This window comes from Bos taurus, chromosome 11, assembly GCF_002263795.3.
Source record: "Bos taurus isolate L1 Dominette 01449 registration number 42190680 breed Hereford chromosome 11, ARS-UCD2.0, whole genome shotgun sequence".
In the NCBI taxonomy this organism is placed as follows: domain Eukaryota; kingdom Metazoa; phylum Chordata; class Mammalia; order Artiodactyla; family Bovidae; genus Bos; species Bos taurus.
In genome coordinates this window covers 69,924,018-69,945,796 of record NC_037338.1, presented here as the reverse complement: position 1 = coordinate 69,945,796, position 21,779 = coordinate 69,924,018, and the positions used below count along the sequence as shown (strand labels likewise).

General features: G+C 43.2%; 1 protein-coding gene across 1 annotated transcript in view; it reads right to left on the bottom strand.

The window, feature by feature from the left end:
* Positions 1-15,462, bottom strand: part of ALK (ALK receptor tyrosine kinase) — a 732,834-nt gene extending 717,372 nt beyond the window's left edge. The window contains exon 1 of the mRNA XM_024999478.2: positions 13,814-15,462. Within this exon, the coding sequence (XP_024855246.1) occupies positions 13,814-14,498 (685 nt within the window). The 5' untranslated portion in view covers positions 14,499-15,462. The remainder of the gene's footprint in view (positions 1-13,813) is intronic.
* Positions 15,463-21,779: the final 6,317 nt, after the last annotated feature.

Sequence of the window (21,779 nt, the reverse complement as noted above, 5' to 3'; positions counted from 1 at the left end):
TTCTCACGTCCTTCCCTCCCCAACCCCTATTCTCTGTCACTCTTGGCTTCCTTTACTACATCTATGCATCTCCATATCCAGAAAATAATCCCTGTCTTCTGTTTTCCTCGGTTACCTCTTCTTACACATTCCTCTCTGTTTTCCCACTTATATCTCTGTCATTCTCATTTTTATCTTTCTTTATATAAATATAGTTGTGCTCCTGCCCACTTTTTTCTGTCCCCTCTAAACTCTTTCTCTTTTCTTTAACTCACTTGAATGTAAGACCAAAGAATTTTGAAAATTTGATTTATTATTTGAATATTTTGTTAAATTTAAGACTGAGTACAAGAAATATTTGCGTTTTATTTAAATTATTTTATTTAAAATGAAATTATTAAGAGTTATTATGCACAATTTATTACATAGTCCTTGGTTGCTACTTTTCCCTCTTTGAGTTAATGACCTCACTTGTAACAGGGCTCCCTTTCCCTACTTTAGGAAGCTTTTGAAGCATCCATTCTGGCCACCAATGGAAGAAATGCAATCAAGAACTGGGGTAAAAAACTAATACTTGTTGAATACCAACTGTGTGTCAGGACTTTCTATATGCCTTATCCTATTCTCACAGTAACTCAGGAGATGGGTATTATTTTTCTCACTTTACAAATAAGAAAAACCAAAATTCAAAGAAGAAAATAAGTAGCCTTGGGCCAATAAATGGTATAGGAGGGCTTCAATCCCAGATCTTTTACTTATTCTACTATGGTTTATCCAAAGTCATGTATGGACGTGAGAGCTGGACCATAAAGAAGGCTGAGCACCGAAGAATTGATACTTTTGAACTGTGGTCCTGGCAAAGACTCTTGAGAGTCGCTTGGACTGCAAGGAGATCAAACAAGTCAATCCTAAAGGAGATCAACTCTGAATATTCTTTGGGAGGACTGATGCTAATCTGAAGCTCGAATACTTTGGCCACCTGATGCAAAGAGCCAACTCATTGGAAAAGACCTTGGTGCTTGGAAAGATTGAGGGCATGAGAAGGGGATGACAGAGGATGAGATGGTTGGATGGCATCATCAACTCAATGGACATGAGTTTGAGCAAACTCTGGGAAATAGGGAAGGACAGGGAAGCATGGTGTGCTGCAGTCCATGGTGTTGCAAAGAGTTGGACACGACTGAGCAACTGAACAACAACAACCCATTATTTAGAATAGGACCTTTTACTTTTGACTTTACAGAAGTCCAATTCCTCGATAAGAAAATGTATAAATGAACGGTGTCATATTCATATAAAGGAATACAACACAGCAAACTAAGAAAAAGAAAGACTGAATGTTGGCGCACAAAGACTGAATGTTGGCGCACAAAATGACCAATGAATCCTACATAAATCATGCTGAGTAAGAACAGTCAGACACAAAATAATATATACTATATGATTCCATTTTACATGAAATTCAAAAATAGGCAAAACTAATTGATGATACTGGAGAAGGAAATGGCAACCCACGATACGGATGATAAGGATGGTTATCTTGGTTAGGGGTTGAATACAGACTGCAAAAGGACAGGAGGGAACTTTCTGGGGATGCTAGAAATGTTTTGTATCTTCATCTGGGTGACGATTATATGGATGCTGTACATGTGAATTATCATCAAGCTGTACACAAAATCAATAGACTCAATCCACCTTATTTGTCATCCCTCAATTAAAAAACAAATCATTTTCTGATGCTAAAACACAGGTCCTATGTCCCACTACCAGAGATCCATTTCCAGAAAAGTCTGAAATTGAGCAAACTGATTTCAATGAAACAACCTCACTTTAGGAACCTTGGGAAGGGGCTTTACAAACACTTTTCAATGCTTCTGAGCTGTTAACTGAACCTTACGGCCTGCATCAAAGTCTGGGATGTTGCATAGCTGCTCTGAATGCCAAAGGTTGGGGGAACTATGTATGGATGAAGTAGAATCTTAGCACCTGTCATGATACTTATATATTCATTTTTCTACTTCCTTACATATTTATTTCTGAATAATCCAGAGTAGAGCCTTCCACATAGGTTATCTCATACAATGCAACAGCAACTCCGTGAGGTAGTCAAGACAAGATCTGTGTTATCTCCTTTAGGAAAACAAAACTCAGAGGCTCAAGGTGTTTAAGGGATTGCACAAGATTTCAAATACAATGAAGGCTAATATCATAAGAGAATCTAGGCCTCCTAGCTCCTAATCCAGTGTTCTGTTCACCAAGAAAATATATACATATATATTTATTTATTTATTTATTTTAATTATGTGGGCTGAGAATGTAAAAAAGATCTACAAAGAAGTTCCACCCATGCCCAAGTTCACAAATCCATATTCTGATGAAAACTGAATAAAATATAAGTGAGAGAAAAAACCATAACCAATGGTTTAAATTTTCCTTCTGATTTCCTTTGGTTATCTGCCTGATTTCCTTTAAGCTTGCCTAGATTTGCTTTGTTTTACTTTCATACTTTTTTTCATACCTACCCTTTAGCCTTTTCCTTACTCAAGGGAATTCAGACTGCCTACTTCTTCATGCACCTGCTGTCACTTAGCCAGAAAGGGATGATTCAGGGAACAAAGTCTCTTAATTAACCATGTGGTTAGGTGTATCTGCCCCAAAGGAGCTCTCTTTCTGACATGTTCTTGGGCTTCCCACTTTCTGGAATGTCTATGTTGTATCACCAAATGGATTTGATAAAATTTCCCTGGGAAAGGACCTAAGCTAAGAACAGTTCTGCTGGAAAATTAATCATAATATTTACTGAAGAAAAAAAAAAGCTATTCTGAGAAATCTGGCTCACCCAAAAATATATGGGGTACCTCCCACCTCCTTACTATCTCACCACCAGGCCAACACTTGCTTTGAACTGCTCCAATCTCACACCTTGACTGTGTGAAAGAACTCACGTAATTACTAGGTTAAGAAACACTAGCCATGCCCTAGACTGGAGGACAAAGCAAAGGTTCTAAGAAAGAAGGCATTCACAGGGCTCCTTACTTGCTATTCACAGGGCTCCTTATTTGCTATTCTCTCTACATGACCCCTGGATCTATAACCATCCTCACCAATACTCATGTTCATCTACTCTCAAGCAGAGATGATAACAATGTGCATCTTTTGGAGGCAGTGGTTCATCTATGGCTCACAAAAAAACACCATCTATAAAATGCAGTGTGGATGCTTAGCAACTTATTTTAGGTTAAGGTGATTTCCTAAGAAATTAGGAATGTGGTCCACTGGAGAAGGGAGTGGCAAACCACTACAGTACTCTTGCCTTGAGAACCCCATGAACAGTATGAAAAAGCAAAATGATAGGATACTGAGAGGAACTCCCCAGGTCGGTAGGTGCCCAATATACTACAGGAGATCAGTGGAGAAAACTCCAAAAAGAATGAAGGAATGGAGCCAAAGCAAAAACAATACCCAGTTGTGGATGTGACCGGTGATAGAAGCAAGGTCAGATGCTGTAAAGAGCAATATTGCATAGGAACCTGGAATGTTAGGTCCATGAATGAAGGCAAATTGGAAGTGGTCAAACAGGAGATGGCAAGAGTGGACATTCTAGGAATCAGCAAACTAAAATGAACTGTAATGTGTGAATTTAACTCAGATGAACATTATATCTAAGAAGTGGAGTAGCCATCATGGTCAACAAAAGAGTCCAAAATGCAGTACTTGGATGCAGCCTCAAAAATGACAGAATGATCTCCGTTCGTTTCCAAGGCAAACCATTCAATATCATGGTAATCCAAGTCTATGCCCCAACCAGTAATGCTGAAGAAGCTGAAGTTGAACGGTTCTATGAAGACCTACAAGACCTTTTAGAACTAACACCCAAAAAAGATGTCCTTTTCATTATAGGGGACTGGAATGCAAAAGTAGGAAGTCAAGAAACACCTGGAGTAACAGGCAAATTTGGCCTTGGAATACGGAATGAAGCAGGGCAAAGGCTAATAGAGTTTTGCCAAGAGAACGCACTGATCATAGCAAACACCCTCTTCCAACAACACAAGAGAAGACTCTACAAATGGACATCACCAGATGCTCAACACCAAAATCAGATGGATTATATTCTTTGCAGCCAAAGATGGAGAAGCTCTATACAGTCAACAAAAACAAGACTGGGAGCTGACTGTGGCTCAGATCATGAACTCCTTATTGCCAAATTCAGACTTAAATTGAAGAAAGTAGGGAAAACCACTAGACCATTCAGGAATGACCTAAATCAAATCCCTTATGATTATACAGTGGAAGTGAGAAATAGATTTAAGGGACTAGATCTCATAGAGTGCCTGATGAACTATGGACAGAGGTTCGTGACATTGTACAGGAGACAGGGATCAAGACCATCCCCATGGAAAAGAAATGCAAAAACCAAAATGGCTGTCTGGGGAGACCTTACAAATAGCTATGAAAAGAAGAGAAGCGAAAAGAAAAGGAGAAAAGGAAAGATATAAGCATCTGAATGCAGAGTTCCAAAGAATAGCAAGAAGAGATAAGAAAGCATTCCTTAGCGATCAAGGCAAAGAAATAGAGGAAAACAGCAGAATGGGAAAGACTAGAGATCTCTTCAAGAAAATCAGAGATACCAAGGGAACATTTCATGCAAAGATGGGCTCGATAAAGGACAGAAATGGTATGGACCTAACAGAAGCAGAAGATATTAAGAAGAGGTGGCAAGAATACACAGAAGAACTGTACAAAAAAGATCTTCACAACAGAGATAATCACGATGGTGTGATCACTCACCTAGAGCCAGACATCCTGGAATGTGAAGTCAAGTGGGCCTAAGAAAGCATCACTATGAACAAAGCTAGTGGAGGTGATGGAATTCCAGTTGAGCTATTTCAAATCCTAAAAGATGATGCTGTGAAAGTGCTGCATTCAATAGGCCAGCAAATTTGGAAAACTCAGCAGTGGCCACAGGACTGGAAAAGGTCAGTTTTCGTTCCTATCCCAAAGAAAGGCAATGCCAAATAATGCTCAAACTACCGCACAATTGCACTCATCTCACACGCTAGTAAAGTAATACTCAAAATTCTCCAAGCCAGGCTTCAGCAATATGTGAACCGTGAACTTCCTGATGTTCAAGCTGGTTTTAGAAAAGGCAGAGGAACCAGACATCAAATTGCCAACATCTGCTGGATCATGGAAAAAGCAAGAGAGTTCCAGAAAAACATCTATTTCTGCTTTATTGACTATGCCAAAGCCTTTGACTGTGTGGATCACAATAAACTGTGGAAAATTCTGAAAGAGATGGGAATACCAGACCACCTGATCTGCCTCTTAAGAAACCTATATGCAGGTCAGAAAGCAACAGTTAGAACTGAACATGGAACAACAGACTGGTTCCAAATAGGAAAAGGAGTATGTCAAGGCTGTATATTGTTACCCTGCTTATTTAACTTCTATGCAGAGTACATCATGAGAAATGCTGGGCTGGAAGAAGCACAAGCTGGAATCAAGATTGCTGGGAGAAATATCAATAACCTCAGATATGCAGACGACACCACCCTTATGGCAGAAAGTGAAGAGGAACTAAAAAGCCTCTTGATGAAAGTGAAAGAGGAGAGTGAAAAGTTGGCTGAAAGCTCAACATTCAGAAAACTAAGATCATGGCATCTGGTCCCATCAGTTCATGGGAAATAGATGGGGAAATAGTGGAAACAGTGTCAGACTTTATTTTTTTGGGCTCCAAAATCACTGCAGATGGTGACTGCAGCCATGAAATTAAAAGACACTTACTCCTTGGACGGAAAGTTATGACCAACCTAGATAGCATATTAAAAAGCAGAGACATTACTTTGCCAACAAAGGTCCATCTAGTCAAGGCTATGGTTTTTCCAGTAGTTATATATGGTTGTGAGAGTTGGACTGTGAAGAAAGCTGAATGCCAAAGAACTGATGGTTTTGAACTGTGGTGTTGGAGAAGACTCTTGAGAGTCCCTTGGACTGCAAGGAGATCCAACTAGTCCATTATAAAGGAGATCAGCCCTGGGTGTTCTTTGGAAGGAATGATGCTAAAGCTGAAACTCCAGTACTTTGGCCACCTCATGCGAAGAGCTGACTCATTGGAAAAGACTCTGATGCTGGGAGAGATTGAGGGCAGGAGGAGAAGGGGACAGCAGAGGATGAGATGGCTGGATGGCATCACCGACTCGATGGACATGAGTTTGGGTAAACTTCGGGAGTTGGTGATGGACAGGGAGGCCTGGCATGCTGCAATTCATGGGTTCGCAAAGAGTTGGACACAACTGAGTGACTGAACTGAACTGAACTGAATTTTCTAAGACAGCCTCCCATTCAAGTCCCTGGGTTCTGTGTCTCCATGAAATTTCAAAGATTTAATTGCTTTTCATGGGCTCATGTCCATTAACCACTTAGGACTTCGCATCTCTCCATGGCATCTGGTCCCATGACTTCATGGCAAATAGATCGGCAAACAGAGGAAACAGTTGCTGACTTTATTTTTCTGGGCTCCAAAATCACTGCAGATGCTGACTGCAGCCATGAAATGAAAAGAAGCTTGCTCCTTGGAAGGAAAATTATGACCAACCTAGACAGCATATTAAAAAGCAGACATTACTTTGCCAATGAAGGTCCTTCTAGTCAAGGCTATGGTTTTTCCAGTAGTCATGTATGGATGTGAGAGTTGGATTATAAAGAAAGCTGAGTGCAGAAGAATTGAGGCTTTTGAACTGTGGTGTTGGAGAAGACATTTGAGAGTCCCTTGGACTGCAAGATCTAACCAGTCCATCCTAAAGGAGATCAGTCCTGAGTGTTCACTGGAGGGACTGATGTTGAAGCTGAAACTCCAATACTTTGGCCATCTCATGCCAAGAATTGACTCATTTGAAAAGACGCTGATGCTGGGAAAAACTGAAGGCAGGAGGAGAAGGGGATGACAGAGAATGAGATGGTTGTATGGCATCACTGACTCAATAGACATGGGTTTGGGTTGACTCCGGGAGTTGGTGATGGACAGGGAGGCATGCCGTGCTGAGGTTCATGGGGTTGCAAAGAGTCAGACATGATTGAGTGGCTGAACTGAACTGAACTGAACTGCATCTGACAATGGGGGGCTTCCCTGGTGGTTGAGATGGTAAAGAATCCATCTGCAATGTGGGAGACCTGAGCTTGATCCCTGGGTTGGAAAATCTCCTGGAGGTAGGCATAGAAACCCACTCCAGTATTCTTGCCTGGAAAATCCCCATGGACAGAAGTGCCTGTGGGCTACAGCCCATGGCGTCAAAAAGAGTCAGACATGACTGAGCGACTAACCACAGTATACATCTGACAATGAATGATGAGGCTAGAAATGTACAGGAAGGGCACAGCTCCAGCTAATTACAATAAAGGAGTTGCCAGAGGCCAGTGGTCCAGCATGTCTACGGACATGGTAAGGCCTGGACTGCACAGATCATTCTGAGAGAAGATCCACCATCTGAAAACTACTGCTCTATAATGCCTCTATCTTTTTCTTTCTCAGCATTCATTTCCTTACTTTCACAAAGTTAAGACTTTGTTTATTTCTAGACAAAAAAAAAAAAGAATCGGATTGTAAATATGCCACTTGATTCTCTGGACTGAATCCAAGGTCAAAAGGCCTATAAGAAGATAATGTGAAGTGAAGTTGCTCAGTCGTGTCTGACTCTTTGTGACCCCATAGACTGTAGCATACCAGGCTCCTCTGTCCATGGGATTTTCCAGGCAATAGTACTGGAGTGGATTGCCATTTCCTTCTCCAGGGTATCTTCCCAACCCAGGGCTCGAACCCAGGTCTCCCGCTTTGTAGACAGATGCTTTACCATCTGAGCCACCAGGGAAGTCAAAGTAAATGCCGCACCTCAACACCTCTTTTCATCTACATTTCTGGCAAAGACAGGTCTTCCGTGATGGAATAATAGAAACTGTCATCCTGGTCACTCCCCATTTCCTCTGGATCTCACCTCTCATCTCTTAGGAGTTAGAAGTTAGTTGTATGGGGAACACACAGCATCACAATTGCTGCCAGGGCTGCCACGTATTGCCACACACAAGGACTGCACAAGTCCAGACGGCACCATTCAAATAGGCTAAAATGTATATGGAACCCTTGTAATTGCAGAGTACACAACCTGCACAACCAGATGCTGGAGTGGTGCTGCTTCTAGGAAAAAATATAATTGTGCATATTGATGGAGCAGTTTATGATGTTTCAGGTTTTGGATTAAGATTTGCATGTGCCATGCTTTGTCGCTCAGTCATGTCTGATTCTTCAAGACCCCATGGACTGCAGCCCACTTGTCCATGGGGATTCTTCAGGCAAGAATACTGGAGTGGGTTGCCATGCCCTCCTCCAGGGGATCTTCCCAATCCAGGGATTGAAAACAGGTCTCCCACACTGAAGGCAGATTCTTTACCCACTGAGCCATCAGGAAAGCCCTAAGATTTACATGCATCACCTAATTTAATATTCGGGACATGATCTTGAGATAGGAACTATTTACTACAACCATTTTCAAATGATCAAACCAGGCCTTAAAGATTTTAAGAAATCTTTTTTTTCCAAGTCATGGCTATTGCCCACCAAATATTTATTATACGACCTTCTGAAAAAGATAACGTAAAGCTTTTTGTCTATTTACATGTCTTGGTTATTTATAGTATGCACCTTGAGATGATTCCCTTAGTGGAAAGAGCTCTGATTTGAAGGCAGGATATGTGGTCCCAGTCAGTATTCTAATATATCCTTTAGCAAGTCATAACCTTTCAACATATGAATGAAAGTTTTCAGGTCTAAAACTTTCTACCTAAATGACCTTGAAACAATGTTATCAAACTTCTGGATTTCAATTACTCTACTTACAAAATAAAGCAAATATTTGCCCTTCCTACTGTATGATTGGTAAAAATGACAAATGTTAAAATGATTTATAAATTATAAAGTCCTATACAACTGTAATAGGACATTAATAATGATTATTTTAAAAAGCAAAATATCCTTTCCAAATCAGGATGGGCAAATTTCTATGAAGTGTTGTCAGGCAGTAATTCTGAGAGTGGCAATAAGCTGCAACTTTTGCTCACACAACTCTCCTTCTTTTCTCCTACCCACAGGCCAGTCCCTCTTTACCGTCTGCAGACAAACTGCCTTATAAAAGCTTTCATTTTTATTCATGATACTACTCTCCTCCCACATTCCTCATAAAACCCCTCATGAACCTTCTTTCTCTTTTGTAAATTTGTGAAAGGATCAATAGGATTCAGAAGAAGTGCATTTTTCAAATAGCTGTATATATTCTCAGCATTTCAAAGGGTTTTCAGTAGCCAGTAAGAGTTCACCAAATCTAGAACTGATCTCATCTTCTCAAGATCCAAGTACCTTTTGTCTTGCCCAATGACTTGATGCCACACACATGAATAAATATATCTTTAATGTATAGTTCTGGGTGAGTGTGACTCCCTCTAGTGAATATACAAAAACCTCAGAGAACATTCTTGTTTAATCTAGGGATAAAGAAGAATAAACTCATTAATTTCAAAATAGTATTTTCAAGATACCAACAATGTTCTTGTAAGCACTTCCCACAAACTTCAAAGATACGTATGCAATTATTTTCTCTTCCCCCTGGTAACATCAAAACCCAGAGGCTCTCCAGAACTGCATCCCAAAAAACCCAACTCCTGATGCTGTTCTCCATCCCAGCTCTTCTGTCTTCTGCAGCTTCTCAACATTTGAAAATATAGAACTGATTAATTATGAATGCTGTGGCTTGTCTGACCCACATCTCACCTTACTCTTTTGCTCCTTTGGAATTCCATTCCATAGTCAGAGGAATATCAATTTCAGAAAATAAGGTTTCCCTGATATCTAACCTGAAGTTTCCTTCTGCAAGTCTCATCCTATTACTTCTGTGGGCCACACTAAATAACTCTTCCCCTTCACTGCCACTCTCCCTCTTCAGAGATTTGTAGATTGTTACCATGGCTTCCCCTTCATCACCACTTAGCCCAGCCATATATATTTAATTTTTTTCATCTTTTGTCTTAAATCAGTCCATTCAACTCTTAAATCAGCTCTCTGCTCTTCTCTGGACTAACTCCAACTCTCCCAATTCACCTCCAATAACTGATATCCCTTCTGGGAGCTCCAATTTACTATCTTCCTTCCCTCTCTTTGCCCTTTCCAGAAATGAAATAGGAAGGGACTAACAGATATGTGAGGTCAAGGGTCAGGAATATTGCATTGTATATACCTACTCTAAATTGCTTAAGCCTCTCCATAGTACATATAAAGTCCCAAGTCATATATCCCCTTTCCTGGAATGAGAAGGCAGGTATTAACAGTGAAACAAGCCCTCTTATCCCACAGATCATTATCCTCTAGGCTTCTGCCTGGAGGACGGCAGAAGCAAGATGTCCAGACATTTACACAACAGGTTACAAAGTAGAGCTATGGGCAATGTGGTAGCCTCCAGGCAGACATCATTTTTGAGGTTTGGGCTGTCCCAAGATAGGGCACACCATTTGTATAGTCCCAGTAACTCTCTGTACCTCTTTTCAATGAATGGGTGTTCTGGAGAACTACTTCCGACTTTTCATATGTTGATCCCATTTATGAATTCACAATAACCCTCAAAGAAACACCATGTTAATGTCTCTCAGACATCCTTTTGTTCTCTCAGATAGCCCAAACTGCAAGTGATATGAAGGTATTGCTTTGTTCTAACTAGGTGCTTTTCCATTTTTTACCACATTCCTAGTCATGGTCTGTTCAGGTTTGGTACCCTACCTTTAGTCTGAGACAAATGGGCTACCCCAGGCCTCTCAAAACAAGGGTTGGCAGAAGACCCATCCTCTCCACTTTCTTCCCCACAGACAGCCCACCAGCAAGACCATTCCCCTCTAGATTAGACCATCAGTTACTCAGGCAGAAACAGGGAGAAATTTACTGAGCTGTGCCTATTTTTCTTCACTTAATTGAAGATCCTATGTCACACAACAGTTAAATGCCTTTTCTGTAAGTCAGAGTCTATATAAAAAGAATAAATCCATTTCCTCAAACATGATAAATAGCATAATTAGTCCAAGTGTGACTAATTGAAGATCCTATGTCACACAACAGTTAAATGCCTTTTCTGTAAGTCAGAGTCTATATAAAAAGAATAAATCCATTTCCTCAAACATGATAAATAGCATAATTAGTCCAAGTGTGACTAATTGTTCCAAGTGTGAGAACCTAAACTTCAATTTTGATACAAGAAAATTTGATAAAAAGAAAATGAATGAAACCACAATAATATATATTGCCCCAAACATAAAACATGATACAGAAGGGTGTGCCCAGTCCCTCCACAGGAAGTCTGCAGTAGAGACTGTATCTAAATGAGGCTGAGGAAGCAGTGATAAGGCGAGAACCTAGTCCTGCATGGCCAGCTGCCTAACTGCAGACAGCATATGTCTCAGAGCAGGAGAGTCCAGCCTGTTCCAAGTGTGATCACCACAAGGCCTGAAGTGGTTTTCAATAAGCTGTCTGTCTCCCTGGAGGTCATGGGGAGCTCATCCAGTTACACTTAGTGTCTTATTTGATCCCATCAATAATCATTTGATCCCAATACTGCTGAAAAATGCTTGGCTAAAATTTCTAGCCTTTTAATGGCAGAATCCTGGCTCTTTCTAAAACTAGCATTGCTAGATGTGTCAAATGATGCATAAGGGCTTCGTCCTGCTGCCAAATGGACTGTGTTGCTGAGGGAGGATTTGGGATGTTCACTGTGCTTCCCTACAACCAGTAGCAGAGCAGCTCCCAGAGCACACTAATCTCTACATGAAACTCCCTCACTCAGAAGCTCCAACTCCTCATCAAATGTTTGACTGGAGTATATTCTTCAAAAGCATTAAGTGTGTGACTCCCCAGAGGCACCAGTGATAACTTCAAGCAACCTGCTTGTTTATAGTAGGTAAGTTCAGAGCTGTAGAAAGGACCCCTTTGCCTATACCATCAGCATCTAGACTGCTAGGGCCTGCCTATATAACAAAAAATGATAGGAAAGTTTCAGAGATGCTCAGAGACATGAAAGTGGGAGAAAATCTGCATTCCCAGAGAAGTAATTTTTATATCCATTACACAAACATTAGGCACTAAAAGGGAATGTTGCATGTATAAACCATGGAAGCCAAGACAACATTAAAGCACAGCTGTTCTTTACAAAAGTATCTGTAGCGAGACAACAGTATTGGTCTCTATCTCAGTTCACAGAAAGCACTATCAAATTCATCAGATCTTGTCTCTTGCCACAGGCTAGTATAAATTCCAACACTGAACATAAAGGGGTCATTTTAGGTGCCAATACCACTAGCGCTAATGCTGAAATATGTATCCAGACTCTGATTTCCATGGGGATCACATACCAGTGTATTTTCTCTGCAATGACTGAGAAACCTCAGCTTCAGAATATCCCTTCATGAAACTACTGGGTATATGTGGGAGTGTGTGTGTGTGTGTGTGTGTGTGTGTGTGTGTGTGTGTGTTGGGACAAACATGGGAGATACTTGTAGCTCTATATTAGGCTTTTTTCCAATGCTTTCCATCCTATTAATACAGAGACATTAGTAACCAGTGGAGCATGAGAATTTCATTTATTTCTGACAACGAGAATGATAGAAAAGATGCCGGGTTTTACTCAATGAAATTAGTGTAGGCATTTAAAAGGCATGCTTTCTCTTCTGTGCTTTCTCATTCATTTACATTTTATATTTTATTCACAAGACTTTCCCCAATGGTCTTACAAAAGAAACATCCATTCAAAACCACCTGGTTTTCCCAGTTAAAGGATATTATAGGAAGACTTAGAAGTAAGTGCCTAAATACACAACCCCAACTCAGTGAATATGGGAAGAAAATGAGAGTAAATGAAATATAAACCTCATTTCAGGAGTCTCCAGCAGCGAGATCTGCAGAGAAATGGGCCTTCCAGAAACAGGCATTCAGATCTGCTAACACAGATACTCAAGCTAAGAACTGCAGTGAAGGAACTGGGGGCAGGGAGAGAAAGGGAAATCAACTACTGTCTCTTCCTGGCTTCAGAGTGACTCCCCCAAAGGAAAACAATCTTGGCTACTTTGCTCCCTCTCTCCACATCTCCCTCCATTCCCCTGTCACCTGTCCCTTAGTTCCTCTGGGGCTCTCCCAATACATCCGAGAGAAAGAACAAGAGTCTGTGAGTGGACAGGAACTGGGATTAGGTGGAGAGCAGAATGAATTAATGAAGAAGAGGCCATTCCTAGGTAAGTCAACATTTGAAGAGGATAGCTGGGTGGGATTCAATAATAAGGAGTTCTATATTCCCTGAGAAAGTATATCACATTCCCCAAATTTGTGGAGGCCAGGAAGAGTAACAAAGGGAAAGAAAGAAAGGTAACAGCTGAAATCTAGAACTAAGCTCTCAGAATGCAAAAGTAATAGAGGGATTTCAACTGTCCTAGGAGCCCCAAATAAAGGACATCCAATCTTGGCTGCAACCCTGTGCCTGTCAGTAGAGTCATTCTATCAAGAACAGGAAACTTTTTCCCCCGCGACATGGTTGCTGAGAAGGAAGGGAGAGTCCCTTGGGGAGTAACTGCGTTCAAGGAGTAAATATAGTCTAACTGGGGAAGGAGGTTTGAGGAAGAAAAAAGAGCTAAGAACCATGGGCTGAGGTTTTGGAAATCGGGGTTAGTTGACAGTGGCTGTAAATTGATATGTGTTAAAACAACAACAACAACAACAACAACAGCAAACAAATCCCGAACCACTCAGGCGGGAGCTGCTCACCGGTCCCAAAGATCTGGAAGAGAAGGCGGGGCTGGGAGGCGCGGATCGCGGCGGACAGTCTTCCCTCTCTGCCCACTTCAGACACCTTCTTCTCCGGCATCAAGCGGATCCTCAGCCGCCCTTCGCCGTGTCGAATCCACCAGCTGAACAGATCAGTAAGGTTGAACTGAAGCAGCCCCGTAGTCGCCTCCTCTGGAGGCCCGACGCAGCCCTCTAGGATCGCCTCCTCTCCAAGCTCCAGCACCAGCTGCTTGGCGCGCCGAAGCTTGCGAATTGAGCCTCCCTTCAGCACCCTGGACAGCGCCCGTGCTTGAGCCGGGGTGGGAGAGCTGGCGCCTGCTGTCCACGAGACCCCGGGTGGTGGCCCCACCAGCCTAAGCAGTGGGGCGCAGTCGAGAGCCAGCGAGCCGCGCGCCTCCAGCCGGCCAGCCCTTGGCTCCGAGGGGGACGGCGGCGGCAGCAGCAGGTCCCGGGCGTAGACGCGAAAAAGCGAGGGCACCACAAAGTCCACCGCCAGGCTCTTCCTCTGCAGACGCGAGTAGCTAAGCGGCTCCCGGGGCTGCAGGGCCGGCCCTATGGCCGGAGAGCCCATGCGCTGGCCGGTCTCGATCCCAGTCCCGAAGCCTGAGGCTGCCGGTGAAAGCAGCAGCAATACCAGCAGCCACAGAAGCCCTATGGCTCCCATCCCGCCAAAGGATGACTGTTAATGCTAGAGCTTCGACTCCCCGGGATCCAGACTCACCCTCCGCTCCCCCTCAGATGAGAAGGGGTTCCTAACAGTCGTTGGTCCTGACAGGCTCGTTCCACCAGATATCGGGGGACTGTCCGTGCACTAGATTTCCTTTCCTCCAACTGCAAGGAGGAGAGCAGGAATCTCAATAAAACAGGACTGGAAGCTCAGGGGCGTGTCAAGAGACCCTGAAGCGCGAAGGGCTCAGCAGCTGGGACCCTATGCCTCTCGCGCGCCGCGCAGAATGCCGCGCCCCCGTCCGTTGATCGCCGCGCTTTGGAATGAGAGAGACTACTATGGTTGACGGGAGATGGCAATTAGGTACCGTCCTCTCCTGCCCCTCGCGGCCTGAGCTGTGGTCTATCCACTCTTGAGCGGCCTCCAACCCTTTGCAACTTTTGTGCCGGGAACGGTGGCTCCGAGCTGGTATTTGGTGTCCCGGCCGCCTCCTGAGCTGCTTTCGGCTCTTCTGAGCTCCTCTTCCGCGTCTATTAGGGAAACGAGGGCACCAGCTGTTTTCTCGCGCACCCTCCCTCGACCCTCCGCAGCGGGAGGTCTTTGAACTGCACTACTAGCTGAACTTCTGGACCTGAATCGAGCCGTCGCGTTGCGAAGCAGAGGCTCAGGCCGCCGCCGTTCAAGTTTACATCGTCCTTGCTATCCTCCCGCGTCTGGTCTCAGAGTTCTCAGGCACCAAAGCGGCCCCGGCGGCAGAAGCGGAGTGAAAGCATTCAGGGACCAAAAGCCCGAAATCTTGCTGCCCCCTCCTCACTCATCGGCAGCTCCTGCGGCTTCAGTGGCTGGGCAGAAGGTGGCCGGAAGTCGCCTCTGTGCCCCGCGACCCTCTGGGCCGCGGCAGCCAGGGTGCCAGCTGCTACTGCCGCTGCAGCCCCGGGAGCCGCTCTATCGCATCTGCCTGTTGGCCCGCCACTTGCAGCTGGCGGAGCCGCGAGCGCGCGCCTAGAAGGGGCCGGGCCGAGGCGGGGGCGGGGTTCGAACGCCAACTCCTCACCGCGGCTGGGCCCACGCAGCCCCGCCCCGCCCCGCTCCGCTCACCCGCCAGCCAATGGTGAGGCGAGGTCGACTCTTATGCAAATCTGCAGAGAGCCCCCCCGCTTTCATTGAGAAAAGCACAAAGCCCGCCCTAGCCTCCCTCCACCCCTCTTCCCTCTCTCGCTCCACCTCTGACAGATTCCCTGCCCTATGTCGCTTCTGTGTGAACAGGAGCGTGTATCAGATAAATAGTAGGACTGGAAGAGGCCTTTGTAATCAAGTATTCTAATTTAGCATTTAGAGAAGTAAACGAATCCGACTTCGGAAAAAGCAGTTCTGGAATAAAACTGGAGGCCAGGGGACGGGCAGAAGGGAGGGGCAGAGTGACACTGCCAACTCTGGGCTTGGATTAGGGCCCTTAGACAGAGTCTTATTTGACCCTTCCATTATTTGAACGCATTCCTGGAGAACCTGGTGATCCCATCATCCACACAGGATAAAATGGTGCGGAGGTCGGAGTGAGAATTTGGGGGGTTAAGAGGGAGGGTGGAAGTGGCTCGCGTTCTTGCAGAGTTGCGATTCAGCTATAACAAATATTTCAGACCGCAGTCACGCCGTGTTTTCTCAGAATGGTGTTTAAATAGTGTTACTTCCTTTACTCTCTGCAAGGTAAATATTTTAAACTCTAGTTTTAGAGGAAACTGAGTCACAGAGATCTTAACTGATTTTCCTAGGATCTAATAGTCCTACGTGCCTCCCAAGCTCTTACTCATGCCTCTTAACCACTGCTCTTAATCATACCCCTCTATGAGTAACAGGCTAAGAAGTCTAGAAGTGACTTAGCTAGAAAGAATGATCTGGCATTCCTGTTCACAGTCCTGGGAGTGACAGTTCAAAAGTGCAGGCCATTTCTATAGCCCTGTGAAGTCAGGGCTATATCTCCAGTCTCTCTCTTCTCTCTTGAGCAGTTATCACAGAACCTGGATAATGGCTGTGTTTATAACAAGTGGTTCACTGGAATCGCAGACAAAACTACAATCTTTGGTGCACACAGTGGAGCTGACTCTCCCTCACTGAGCAACAAAGAATGACCTGATTCATAGAAGAAATGATGCTCCTGCCTTGGTGGAGCAAGGGAAGGAGGGAGAAAAGGGAAGAGGAAGGGAAGGGTATGAAGGTTAATAGTTTCCTAGTATGTGAGCAAATATGTTTTGATTTTCATCATATTTCACTGGCATGCACACTAGTGAGAGAATAATTTTCTATGTGACATATTAAAAAGACTAAAACACAGGTCCTTTCATTCCCCACTGCAGCCCTTCCTTATTTCTCTGTTTAATTCTTGTCCAAAGTCAAACTGACTCCAGGCATTTAATAACTATGAATCCGCTACAATCAACAGCCACTAGGGGGCTGCAGAGACTTTCAACTTAAGATACCTGCCAGAGTTGAACATTTTCCCAGGTATTCACCAGGATCACTGCCTTTTTTGCACCTTGTGAACACAATGGTCTCAATTCTCATGCTTTTATAAATTTTCTCCAATATCCCCAAAAGAAGGACAAGTGCTTCTCTCTACAGATTAAATCACAATGAATCCAAAAATTTTTCCCTTTTTGTTAAATTAGAAAAAGAGGCAGAAATGAATATTGATAGTCTATCAGTCACATATGAGGCATATATGTATATGCATATACATATGCATCTGTGTGTATGTGTGTGTGTGTGTGTGTGTGTGTGTGTGTATCGCATCACACAGTGGCCTTTTGAGAAAAGTGAAGTGAAGTGAAGTCATTCAGTCATGTCCGACTCTTTGCGACCCCATGGGCAGTAGCCTGCACCAGGCTCCTCCGTCCATGGGATTTTCTAGGCAAGAGTACTGGAGTGGGTTGCTATTTCCTTCTCCAGGGAATCTTCCCAACCCAGGGATTGAACCCAGGTCTCCCGGATTGTAGACAGACGCTTTACCATCTGAGCCACCAGGGAAGTCCTAGGTATGTATTATTATTTCCATTACAGAGACAAAACAACTAAGGCTCAAAACAACTAAGGCTCAGAGAGGCAAAATAATTTGCCCAAGGTCAAACAGCAAATAAATAAGAGTTGGAATTCAAACCAGTGATTTTTTTCCCTAAAAATTAACACATCTCACTGAGATAAATTTGGCCTCTTGCTCATGCTTTACAGCTATAATTTTGCCACTTCTCCCCTATGTCATTAGCTTCCCCAGTGGCACAGTGGTAAAGAATCCATCTGCCAATGCAGGAGATGCAGGAGTCATAGGTTCAGTCCCTGGGTCAGGAAGATCCTCTGGAGGAGGAAATGGCAAACCATTCCAGTATTCTTACCTGGGAAATCCCATGGACAAAGGAACCTGGTGGGCTACAGTCCATGGGTAGCATAGAGTTGGACACAACTGAGCAAGCACATCTATTCTGCCTTATATCATTTCCATCTAGAGCACAGTAGATGGAAAAGAGAAATTAAGAACAAGTGGGGGAAAACAGAGATAGAAAGATTTAAAATGTGGCAGCAATGATAACTAACATGGTCTGATGCACATATTATGGACCAGCATATTTCAAAATAGGGGGCTTCCCTTGTGGCTCAGGCGGTAAAGCGTCTGCCTACAATGCGGGAGACCCGGCTTCGAGCTCTGGGTTGGGAAGTTCCCCTGGAGAAGGAAATGGCAACCCACTCCAGTATTCTTGCCTGGAAAATCCCATGGATGGAGGAGCCCAGTAGGCTACAGTCCATGGGGTCGCAAAGAGTTGGACACAAATAATTTTCATGTATTATCTAATTTAAGAGTCACACTAACACTATGAGAAGAAGTAATAATATCTCTATTTTACAGATCACAAATGGAAGCTCAGAGAGGGTAAATTCCCAACAACAGACTACAAAAAGTAACAAAATTTGTTACAGAATTTGAACCTGGATATCTGACTAAGAAGTCCATGGTATCAAATCCTGGATGACCTCACAAGACAGAAAATGGAGTATGGTGGAATAGTCTGAGATGGACAGAGGTGAACAAGGAAAAAACTGAAAACTCAACTCAAAAAGAGAGATATAGGGTGTGGAGTTACAGTGAGAGCGGACAGGAGATAATGGAAGCCATGAAGACACATTTGATAAGACGGGCTGCTCTGGGTCACCTTGCTGATAACTTGGGCACTTAAGGTGAGGAGGAAGGAAAGTGAGATCATGAAGGAAGAAAGGAAAGGGCCAAGATGGACACTGAAAGCACCAAGACCCTCCTCTGGAAATTCCCAGTTTCTGGTAATGGTAAAGTGAATAACACTGATAAGCAGGGGTTTGAGTTCTCTGTAAGAAAAGCAGTAATAAAAACAGCATTTCAAATCCAGGCAGTGTGACATACCACCTCAAAACTGGAAAATCTGATTGAGACCTACAGAGTTAAGTCAGGCATTCAGTTGGTCAAAAAGAAGGGGGGGAAAGGAGAAGAGAGGGGGAAGGAAAAGAGCAGGAGGAGCAAGAGAAGGAAAAGAAGGTAGGAGAAAAATCATAAGTTGAGCTAAAGCTAGTCATTAGAAGATGTTTACTGCTAAGACATTTGGAAACTCACAGCCAGAGTATCTTATCTTGGGACAAGAGTAAGGAGTGTAATCTAGGAAAAACATTCAAATGAATGTGAATTTGTATTCAGGAAACCAGATTTTAATCACCATCTTGCTTCTCGAGGCTCTATGAATCTTGGGGAATTCCTTGATTTCTCTTGGCTCACACATCAAACTAGAAGAACCAGGTATAGCTTTAAGACACTGGCCACTCTGAATTCTGTGTGAGATTCTCCAAGTGGCCAAAAGGTCTCATCCAAGACTGAGGACCAGAGCTGAGGTGGCTCAGACGGTAAAGAATTTGCCTGTAATGCAGGAGACCTGGGTTTGATCCTTGGGTTGGGAAGATCCCCTGGAGAAGATAATGGCAATCCACTTCAGTATTCTTACCTGGAGAATCGTATGGACAGAGAGCCTGGCAGGCTACAGTCCACGGGGTCACAAAGAATCAGAAGGAGAAAATGAACTTCCAAGGGAACCAAGGAAAGAGTTTGAACCTAATGCTGAAAAGAGGAAAAATAAAGATTTATTTCCAAATATGTATCTCTACTAGTAAACAGACTTCAGTTCTGAAACTATATCTGCAATTACTGACCAGTCATACATAAGATATCTTCTAATACTAGAATTATTAATTCAACCATTATTTATTAAGCACCTACTATTTGCTTGGCTTTACATGGGGTGCCAAGGAGAGATACTGTGATGAATAAAACAGACAAGGTTCCTATTAGCATGAGGTCTTGATAAAAATTAAATGAAAAAATCAAGAATGGAAATTGAATTCATGCCTGTTCTATAACTAAGCAAAAATTACAAATACAAAACAAAAAAAAAAGTGGAGGAAAACATAAATAGATTTATTTATAAATAGACTTTTTGGGCATGGCAAATTATGGGTGACTTTTTTTCTTTTTACAACTATTAACAGTTTTGTAAAATAAATAATAATAGAATTTGATTCCCATAAAGGAAATATATCAGTCAGGATAGCTAGGTTATGCTGTTATAACAACAACAAAATCTCACTAACAATGACATATAATCTCATAATCCATATCTATTTCAGGTCAGCAGAGAGCTCTGACTGTCATAATCATTTAGGGATCCAGGCTATGGAGGAGCTATTATTGTTAACTTGGAGGGTTTTGAATGAAAAAGTTCCAACCTGGAAATGTCACATCCTTTTTACTCATGACTCTGGCTGGAAACAACCATATGGACCTCTTCTATCATGAGAAAGTCCACAAAGTGGAGAGTCACAAATATCCAGCAAACAGCCTCAGCGATGTCCAAGGAAAACCTGTTGAAGTGTTGTCTTAGATGACTCAGACCAGGTAGGGTCTAGAAGACTGGTGTTACCCAGAGAAAATATAATCTTAATTTGCTTGAGATCCACAGCCAACGGGAGAGCCCAGCCACATGAGGCTGCACGGCCTCTCACTGTGTCCATATGTCATTGTGGAACAACAGAAAAGCTTGGTCTGCTCTCATCCCTCACAAGGCATGATATAAGAGGCTGCACAGACACAATAAAAGCCCTTCTCAAACACCAAAGAGTGACAGCTCTCTCCCAGAAACTATAAACAATCTCACATTTACTGAAAAGAGAAGAAACAACAGAGATCAAAGCAAACAGTTCACCACTATGTATTTCACAGCAATCCCTGTGTTTGCTGAAGCACAGTACATTAGGGAAGAAGGCCGTGAGCTATTACTACAACTAGCATGTGTTGGTCTTACCTGCTGCTGGCCTAATATTTTCTTGTCTTTTTAAATATCTTTTTTGGTCAGGGAAGATGAAAGTAAAACTTTTGGGGTAATTTGATTATCAATGCAGTCCTTTTAAAAGACCTTTCAGGGGCTCCAAATCAACACAGTATCCATTCCATTTAGTTTTTTCTGACTTTCAGCCAACACAGGTTAGTGTCCTGGCCTGTGACTTTTAGTGACATCAAGAAGCCGCCTTTGGTATCTTAGAGCCTAATCACGTCTCTGTGACAGATCAGATCAATCATAGGCAGATCAATCTCTGAGCAATAGATTACATCTGACCTGCTCCAGTTGTCCTAATGATCAAAATTAACAGGCAATTCCCACTTGCCGGTCCTATCTGATTCATCATTTCACATCTGCATTGTCTTGGTTGGTCTTCTCTCCCTGACTTTCTTCCTTATTCAGACTCAGGGGTGACTAAACACCTTTGACTGAGCCCTACCCAGATGGAGAGACAAATTTTGGTTCTACTTAGGAGGAAGGGGGCGACAAAGGATGAGATGGTTGGATGGCATCACTGGCTCAATGGACCTAAGTCTGAGCCAACTCCAGGAGATAGTGAAGGACAGGGAAGCCTGTTGTACTACAGTCCACAGGTGGCAAAGTGTCTGACACGACTTAGCGACTGAACAACAACAAGAGGAATCTTAATGGCTTAGCTCAGATGGCTTATCATCAATTGCCTTTCATGCTAATCACTTTGAATCCTATTCAAATAACTGCTTGTCTTGTCCAGTGACCAAGCCACACCTTATTCCTAATTCCTTAAAGGGCTAAGCTTAGCCTATTGTTATAGGACTCTCCCCCTAATCAATACCCTTCCTCTGAAATCCTTTCTCCACTGACTGGCTTCTCTGAGCCAGTCTCTTGCCAGCCCAACTGT